A 9,710-nucleotide genomic window follows, 5' to 3' on the forward strand; every position below is an offset into this window, starting at 1 on the left:
GCAGCAGGGAGGTTTAGGTTGGACGTTAGGAAAAAGTTCCTAACTGTCAGGGTGGTTAAACATTGGAACAAACTGCCTAGGGAGGTTGTGGAATCTCCATCTCTGGAGATATTTAAGAGTAGGTTAGATAAATGTCTATCAGGGATGGTCTAGACAGTATTTGCTCCTGCCATGAGGGCAGGGGACTGGACTCGACCTCTCAAGGTTCCTTCCAGTCCTAGAGTCTATGAATCTCCACAGAGAATGGCCTTGTTGAAAATCGGGCTACCAATACCTTGCCCATACACAATCAGCCAGGTGATCAATCCAGCAATGGTCAGGCTCTGACTCCCCAGATCTGTCAGGGTATACCCAGTGTTCCATGCATTGCTGCTGAAGCCACAAGGCGACAACTCCTTTGCTCACTGACAGCAACCACCACCCCTTCCAGTACAGGACCAGGGTCATGATGAATGTGAGGTCCAAGAGGTTTCAGATTCTAAAATCAAATGTTGTTGCCTCATTGACTGGGAAGGTTATGGCCCCAAAGTGCACTCCTGGGAACAGATCCATGAGCCTGACCTTGAAGCAGCCTCCCGGGCAGCCCACCCAGACAAACGTTGAACTAGGGGGATGATGTAAGGATCGGCAGGACTCAAACCTGGGTTGGCAGAGCCACCAGGCAACAGACACCTTCACATCACCACCAACAGCTGTAATCCAGCCCCTCCCTGCAATCTACAAACCGCAGCAGATGTACACTACTCGGACATCCCATCCAAGAGTCCCAATTGTCAGCCACCTCTAAGGCTCCTCTTTGGCCCCTTAGCCCCATATAACTCCATGGGACATACCAGGAAGAGTCCAGACAACAACATGGAGCCCAGTGAGCTGCCATGACCAACTATGCTTCTCTGCTCCCCAATTCCCAGCATTGACTCTGGCTCTGACTCGGACTCGGATTCTGACCCTCGCTCCAGACCCAGAACCCTGACACGAGTTCTGACCTCTGGTACTGACCTTAGCCCAGAAATCTGATCTTAAGTTCCGACCCCATCCCAGAACTCTCACACTGTGACTCAGTGTCCCCATCTGTAAAATAACCTACTTGCCTCCCTCAATTAAAAAAAATTAGTTAAAAAACAGTTTAGATTGCTTAGTTGAACATTCCACAATACAACAATTAAAGAGTCAGAAAATTCCTAACTAAATCCTCAGTCATTTCTTGCAGTCTACAGCCATGACTTTACTATCTTCTCATTATCTCATCTTCAAATATCACCCATGTACCTACATTCTTCCATCTACCTCCTCACAAAAGATGCAACTTTTGACTCTAATTATGTGAATGTTTCCTTGTTGTTCAGAAAGTTAAACGTGTTCCATGTTGAAGTAGTGTGTGTTGTGTAGATTTTTAGTTTATGGTCATGTTTAAATTTGTTGTATTGATTGGCAGTTTATCTCCACTTTAAAAAACAATTTGTAATAGTGTTATTTTGGGGAAGATAATCATAGAATGTTTCTATCACTTATTTAGGTGAGGTAATGGAGTTAATGTTCTGTGGTTTGCGTGGAGGTGGAAGGAAGCGACAAGTGTGCAATGTCTGAAATAATGTGGAGAAAGTGAATTAATGGTTACAGGTTGCAAGAGGTGACTGAGGTCTTAGCTAGGGATTTCCTGACATTTTAATAATTATGTTGGTAGAATATTCACTTAACCAGTTTTACTAAAGTATTTTGTTTAGGAAAATTTCCCAGAAAACTGTATCCAGGGGGATAAAAATCAGATTTTTTTAAAAATTAAGTTAAATACATTTTGTTATTAAAAATAAACCTATTTAAAATTAAGTTTTAAATTAAAGCAATGTATGTTAAGGGCTAAACTTACTAAAACCAATTATCATTATTTAAATTAAATACAAATATTAATATTAAGCAGTACATGTTCACTGCCAAAGTGTTAAAGCACTGAACTGATGGAAGTCACTGGCTAAGCACCTGGAACCAACTTTTGTTGACATGGTAAACCAGCTTTTGACAGCAGTAGCCTCTTTTGCAGGTGCTGAGAAAATATTTTCTTCATTTCAGTTTATTCAGCTAGTTTCAGTTCGATGACTAGGTCATTAAAAGTTAAGAAATTGACTGGGATTTGAAAAAGCGGGAAAGCTTTGTTTTTCTCTTCCAATCTTCAAATAAAAAGTAGGTGTGAGAGGATGAGATCTACTACTTCTAAAATCTTGCAGGACATGGTGAGCAGAACTATCAGTTTAATTCACTGAAACTGAATACCCAGGGCAAATGGAGGGTCCAAGGCTCCCCACAGTGCTCCAAGGCTCCCTCTTACTATGGCTTGGCTCTGGCTTCCGGCCTGGGCAGTAGGCGGGGCCTCATGGGGGAAGAGGAGGAGCAAGAGCAAGGAGTGGGACCACAAAAGGGGCAGGGCTCCTGCATGTGTGCCGCTTTTGCCTTTTGAAAAGGTGGTCACCCTACTCTCATTGGAGGAGCTGAGGACAGAGAGGGCACTAATGAACTGGATAGGGACAGAGATACATGAATTTTCAGCCACCTTGCCAAAAGCCTGAGATCAGCAGTAGAGGGACAGAAAGCTGGAGGTCTGCTTCCTGACCTCTCTCTACTCCCTACCCAGGCCACTATTCACTGGCTGCTGGTAGGCATCCTCCTGGCTGCTCCTCTGTTCCTATACAGGCCCAAGTTTTGCATAATAATTACTCTTAATCATCTATAACTCTATAAATCTCTTTCCGTTTTTGTAATATTAAGTGCCTGAGGACCGGCTACAGGATGTTCATGGTGGAAGGCCAATGAACTCACGCTCCCAGTAGGTCAAGCAGAGCCCAAGTCTGTCAAATCTACAGGGAACAGTGTTGGTGTTGCATGACCTCATAGTCTCTTAACTGTAGCATTTATTGGTGGGTTAACACAAGCAGGTATACTCCCCAAAATGACGACACAGGCGAGAGCTCAAATAAAAGAACATCTATTTATTGCTGGAAGTGATTACAGAGAAAACTCTTCTGCTGCTGCTGCGCTGCTGACTCAAAAACATGTTCGCCTTCTACTTCCCAAAACATGGGTCCTTTCCATCTGGGAGGGGCACTCCCTCAAGGGGCTGTCTGTGATGTGCCACACACGTTGGAGGCCCAGCCAGCACAGCCAGCTATAGTACCATAACCCCATTTATTTATTCAGGTTTTTGCCCCAATTAGGGTGACCAGATGTCCTGATTTTATAGGGACAGTCCCGATATCTGGGGCTTTTTCTTAGATAGGTGCCAATTACCCCCAAACCCCCGTCCCAATTTTTCACACTTGCTATCTGGTCACCCTAGTCTTAATGGTGGTGAGACAATTGATGGGAGGGAGTCTGTTTAGTTTCACAGTGTTTGATTTCCTGTTTTGTTTTCTGAACTCAACGTTTTTACTGAGTTTAGGTAAGTGGAGAATTATGCAAACAATCCACAGTCCATTAGGCAATTCCACTCCCCGGTTATTTAAAAAACAATGAACAATGCCAGACTGTAGATGCACTTAGAGCTTGCCAGGCAAGTGCATCATAAAATATACAAGCTACCATTTAAAATAAAAACACAAAAATAAGTGAGCAGTTGCAGAATTTTCTTTTTAATCTTTTATGCGAAGTCATAACTTAATAGCTTTGAACTATACTCCAAATGACTGTTTTATTTATGTGCACAGTGCATCACATCTTTAGAAAATGTAAGTCAGTACAATTTTTAGAGAAATTTCCTAATGCCTCTTTTTTAAGCTATATCACCTCAAAATGTCAAAAATGAATTAAAGTAAAGTTCTGCTCTAAAACAAGGTTTAAAAAATGGCACTTCTGAATCATCAGATCTGCTCCCTAAATGTATTTCAAAATCAGATCATCACACTTCATATTTTTTTTTATACTTCTGGTATAACGAAAGGAGCTGGATTCCATTTCTTCCACCTAGAGAACGATTCAGTTACTCTTGAGCAAATTCAGTGAAAACAAAGAACATGCACAGGTGCCAACTGAGGGCATAATTAGGCCTGCAGAACCTTTAACAACTTGTGATGATGTTGCATAAGGAAATAAAGGCCCCACTTGACTGTCACATCCCATGTTTAGTTTGCAGAATTGGCAATTAGATAAACGATCGTTTTACTTGTAAACTGAGCAAACCCAATATAGAGGCACTCAGAGCTAATGTATAGTATACAGGCTTTGCTGATACTGCTATACCAGTACAGCAATATCAGCAGAGCCACCTACTGTATATGCAACGTATGCCCACAAAAGGAGATTTTTTTGCCGACATTAGCTAAGTCGATAAAAGCACTCTTCTGACAGCAGAGTTGCACCTACACAGAATAGCTATCTTGGTGAGGAGGGGTGTTTTTTTCAAACCCTGACCAATATAGCTATGCCAACAAACTTCTGTAGTGGATACCTGGCCTCAGACACAAACATGGAATGTCCTCAAAGTCATTATTATACAATCTCTTTTTAAGAGTAGAACCACATCAATAATGACATGACTTTTTAAACAAAGAAAGTTGCTTTGGAACAGTTGTGAAAGAACGTGTCTTCTGCAAGGTGAACTGCCAGCCAGTGCTAATTATATTTAAAAGTATAATGACAGCTTAAAAATCAAGATGTTCAATCCATTAATTGCTAAACATTTCTATTAACTTCATTGTTTAGGATGGCACAAATGATAAATTTCAATTTTTTTTTCAATCAGGCAAATACTAATTGAGTGGGAGATCATGTTTTCAAAATGATTACTGAAAGCTTCCTCTAGGACTACTTAACACAGGTAATTGTTCTGCATTCTTGTAATAATTAGACTGCATAAATTACTCTAGAAACAGAGAGAAGCTGGGATATGTACCTGATTTTCATTTGCAAAGAAAGCAAATTACCTCTAGCTAAGTTAACAACTTCCAAGTGTTATGGAAACCTCAAGAGCATACTAGAATCAATTAAATAAGTAATTTCCTTTTTTTATATTTTCTTAAGTGTGTATAGGATATTTTCCCACCTATCTATTTTTCTGGGAGCAATGCACTTAGAAGAACAGCAGTGGCAGACTTGCATCTTGCCCTCGCTAAACCTTCAGATCTTCAATAGACTGAGTAAACTCACTTTGCCTACAAGAAGAGCACAATAATATCCTAAATGAGATGCTAAATTCACAGTAGTGCCCAGACGCCAAATACATTTTTGAGACTATATAAACGGACTTCAAAAGTTGTCAAATAGTTTAGTGACAATCAAGGTGAAGACCAGGTGTGATAACAGTAGCAGAATCCTATCCAATTAGACAAACTGTTGGAAGATAAGGAAAGAGAGCCACTGAAGTATCATTATTCACCTTTTTCCATATGTATGCTTGTCCCTGTGGAAAGCCAGACAGCGAGGATTCAGAGTGTTGGACTAATCAGAATGAGGACAGAACAAGGGAATTTGCCCATCCGCCTCCCCTAGCAATCAAATGTGGGAATTCCCATGGATTCCCTGGAGCATGTGAAGAAGCAGTGGTAGAATACAGATAAAGGAAGCAATACTGAAAAAAAGGAACAGTCCACTGATGACACAGGGAGACTTCAAGAATATTCTAACCCTCTGTACCTTTTTTCCCCCCTCTCAGGAAACCTATGCCACTTATCCCATCAGCAGATCCAAACACTGCCCCAGCCAGTCTACTACAAGGGACATCAGCCAGGAATTTGCCAGAGTTTCCTGACAAGAAAAGGAAAAGACAGCTTCAACTGACAGCTTCAACTGATAAAAAATGCAGCGGTTGAACGATGGAACAGCTGGTGAGCAAGTGACAGATGCATCTTACAAGTTAGACCAGGAAGATTTTTTGCGCATTTTACATCACTCGAAGGCTATTTTCATACATTCTCATAAGTGTAGTGCTCCCAATATTTCAAGGAATTGCATTCTGAGTGAGAGAGAAGGGAAATAACTGAAAAACGGAAAGGATGGCTAGAGAAAAAGGCAGAGGAGTTGGGAGGGCGGGGACATTGTGCTTTGATGTCCAGGTCACTGACATCAGAAAGGGAATATTACCTGAATATTTTTAATTTGTTCTAGGAAATTCACTATTCATGCTTAATTTTTTCCAACTGAGCCTTCCTTTTTTTTTTTTCCCCCTCACCCCCTTCCTTTGCTGCCAGGAAGTATTTCCTTGGAAACCATCAGAGCAAAGGAATTTTTTAATTTGTAAATGCTTCTCCCTGGTTCCTACTTTTCCAGCTCCAGAAATATTTTAGGTTTTTCTCTGATTTACCTGCTTCTCAATTCCTTTGTTTACATTTATTTTATGAATAATTTAATTCCTTTGAATTTTTTTCCCAGACCAGTCTCCAAAGAAAAAGAATGCATCAAACATACAATCAAAAATTGCAGCCAGGCAGACAGAAAAGCAAGTCAGAGCAGAAGCTGCAGTACAGCAAAACAATCATGCATTGGACTAATATCTAAGTAGGTTTTTAAAATATTTTATGTTAATAGCAAAAATACTCCAAAAAACAATTAGTTTTTGGTTCTAAATGATATTGTAAACTCTGAGATAACCCACAATACAGTTTTTGCAAATTAGAAAGAAAAGATTTTTTCCAAGAGAAGGTTTTATTGTTTTGTTTTTTAAGAAACCTTTTAGTATATTATATGGCAAAAAATATCATTAGCATCTGGGGAGTTTTCCATGTGTTGTGACCAGAGAAGTAGAAAATTGCCCCACCAGAACAGACCAATGATCCATCTATTCTCTCACTCTTTCTCTGTGCTTATTGCCACATTTTCTTGAGGAAATCTCAAGAAACCCCATAACGGAAAAGTATGGAATACCTTATCCATAAATATCTATTCCATTTGTTTATAATGTACAAATTTAACTCTGTTTTTTAAAGCTGAAATAATCGGCAAAGTCAGAGGGGTTCAATGCTAGAGTAGAATCTTGAACTCTGTCCACATGTTTATTCATGTAGCTGCACTCCCTATGTCCAAGAATCTGCTTTTGACATGCAAGGCACATGACAATCTTCGCCAGCCTCTGAAATGCATGTACATTATGCACGTATGCATGTACAACCACAAGGTGCAGTTCTTCTAGTTACTTCCAAGACAACTTAAAACTGAAGGCTAATACACAATCCTTAAACTTGTTTTAACACACAGTTGTGCAATACCTAAATCTCTGCACAGCAAGACCTATTCATTTCCCAAAGCTTGTTTGCTCTTTATCGGTCCACTGGATTGCATTCATTTTATGTATATAGCGCAAATACTACAAGAGGTTGAATGTTTCCAGAACCCCAGTAACTTCTACTCTTTGGCTCTTACTGTAATATAAAGGAACTCTGCCCATGTCTGTCTGAACAATAAGCCATGAATTTTACCTTGTGAATTTAAAACCATCATTTATTACTTTTTTTAAATGGTCTTACAGCCTGGGAAAAGATAAGTTTACCCAACCTCTAATACTTCTGCAAGAAAAAGCAAAAAAATTATTCAAGTTTTAGTAGTCTTTTTCATCATTTCCCCAAAGGCCTTGCACTTAAACCCCTCACTGGCTTTATATTGTTTATCACATCACATAAGGGCACTTTTCTTTCCTCAAAATGAATTAAAAAATCCCATGTTCAAGATACTTCAGTAATGAGCACAGTATAAATGCGAAGATGAAAAGAGATCCAACTTCAGACAAAATATGTAATCACATTTTAAAAATTAAAACTATAATCATAGTTTGATCAGCTGGGTATTCATAAGTTTACTCCAATGTGAGAAATCACTTATCTTTAATGCAATTTGCTATTACATAGTTCCAAGTTTAAAATGTAACAAAGATTTCTCTTCTTTCCCCCTTGACACACCAAGAGTGAATACCATACCCCAAGTTTGTACTAGGAGAACAATATTGTGCCTGTTCTTGTAAAACATGATTTATTGAGCTGCTTATCCCACCATACATGGTACAACTGCTACCTTAATAATATATAACAAAACTTTCATGAGCAACAATACTGGCTTTACAGCTACTCTGAGACATCATCCAGTTACAAAACTGAGAAGCACTGTTTTATCCCAACCCTCACAACCAGAAGAGAGCATCAGAGGGGTAGCTGTGTTAGCCTGGATCTGTAAAAAGCGACAAAGAGTCCTGTGGTACCTTACAGACTAACAGACGTATTGGAGCATAAGCTTTTGCGGGTGAGTACCCACTTCATGTGTATTCACCCACGAAAGCTTAAACTTATGCTCCAATACGTCTGTTAGTCTATAAGGTGCCACAGGACTCTTTGTCGCTTTTAACCAGAAGAGAGACTCACAGATAAAGTACTGTATGTATTAAGGGAGATCATCCATAAAATATTCTTCAAGACTTGGGGAAAGAGAGAAGCAGCTGCAGCAATAACCAGGAGAATAGTCAAAGAGGGTGGGGAGGAGAAGAAGATAAGACTGGCCTTAATGGACCAGACCAACCATCCATCTAGCCCAGTAACCAATGCAAGGTGGTTCAGAGGAAATGAACTGAACAGGATGATTATCAAGTGATCCATCCCCTGTAGCCCATTCCCAGCTTCTGACAGTCAGAGGCTTAGGGACATCTAGAGCCTGGGTTGTGTCCCTGACCAAACAATTACATCCTCTCCAAGGCAGACACTCCCCTGAAACTGCCCTGCAGGGCGTGGCTCCCCTGTCATAGCAGGACAGGCATCAGGCACAACATGGATTTTCACACAGCAACACAGGAACTGATGCACACAAACTGCATTTTGGTTCATCCAGTCCAGTAGCCTCTCTCTGAAGGTGGATAGTCCCAACTGCTTCAGAGGAGAAAACTCTGCAATAGGCAGCGATGGCCAGGGAAAATTTCCTCCGAAAGCCCCAATAATCAGGGCTTGGCTTCTGCCCCAAAGCTTGGGGAAGGGGGTATTTACATCCATTCCAAAGCTCTTATTTACCGGTAATATTTACTCTTATATAGATAACAAGAATATCCAGCTATCAAGGTCCAATCTCTTTTGAAACCTGTCCAACTAAGCCCTGGCCTCAGTGCTATAACCTGCCACCACCACACCCACTCACTCTCTTGCCCCAGCGCAGTCACACTGATAAACATCAGAACTGCCCCCCCCCATGGGCTGGGGAAGCTGCAAATGGCTCGACAGCCTGGTGGTCTGAGCCCTTGGCCAGGATGGGGGTGATCCAGGACCCAGCCCCCCCTGCTCCAATAGGCGGGGGAGGTCCAGTACCTGACATCTTGTTCCGCTTTGCAGAACAGACGCCCACAGTTCCCTGTGGGACCTGCTAGCAGCTACTGCACCAAAGCGGCGGCGAAAGGGGCAGGACCCGGCGCCCCGGAGCAGGAGGGGGGGAGGTCACTGCCTGGGCGCTGGCGGGGTCACTTACCCGGGTGGTGAGCGTAGGAGCAGCAGGAGCCCGTGGGCCCCGCCGGGAGGTGCAGCGGGGGAGGCGCCGCAGCAGGCATCGTCCCGGGGGTCGCTCCGGCAGCTGCTGCGGTGGTGGCTGCTCTAGCCGGCTGGGCTCTCTGCAGCAGCAGCAGCGGCACCGCCTCCCGCTCGGGGAGGGGCCGGGGCTGGCCCTGGGGAGGCGGCGCGAGAGACACAGCCCAGCCGCGTGGGGCGCGGTCCCCACTGCTCTCTCCCCGCTATCTTCCGCCCCCTGCACTGCTGCCTCTCCCCCAG

General features: G+C 42.3%; 1 protein-coding gene across 1 annotated transcript in view; it reads right to left on the reverse strand.

The window, feature by feature from the left end:
* Positions 1-9,493, reverse strand: part of DCLK3 (doublecortin like kinase 3) — a 60,202-nt gene extending 50,709 nt beyond the window's left edge. The window contains exon 1 of the mRNA XM_050938117.1: positions 9,415-9,493. Within this exon, the coding sequence (XP_050794074.1) occupies positions 9,415-9,493 (79 nt within the window). The remainder of the gene's footprint in view (positions 1-9,414) is intronic.
* Positions 9,494-9,710: the final 217 nt, after the last annotated feature.

The sequence above is a fragment of the Gopherus flavomarginatus genome, chromosome 2, assembly GCF_025201925.1.
Source record: "Gopherus flavomarginatus isolate rGopFla2 chromosome 2, rGopFla2.mat.asm, whole genome shotgun sequence".
In the NCBI taxonomy this organism is placed as follows: domain Eukaryota; kingdom Metazoa; phylum Chordata; order Testudines; family Testudinidae; genus Gopherus; species Gopherus flavomarginatus.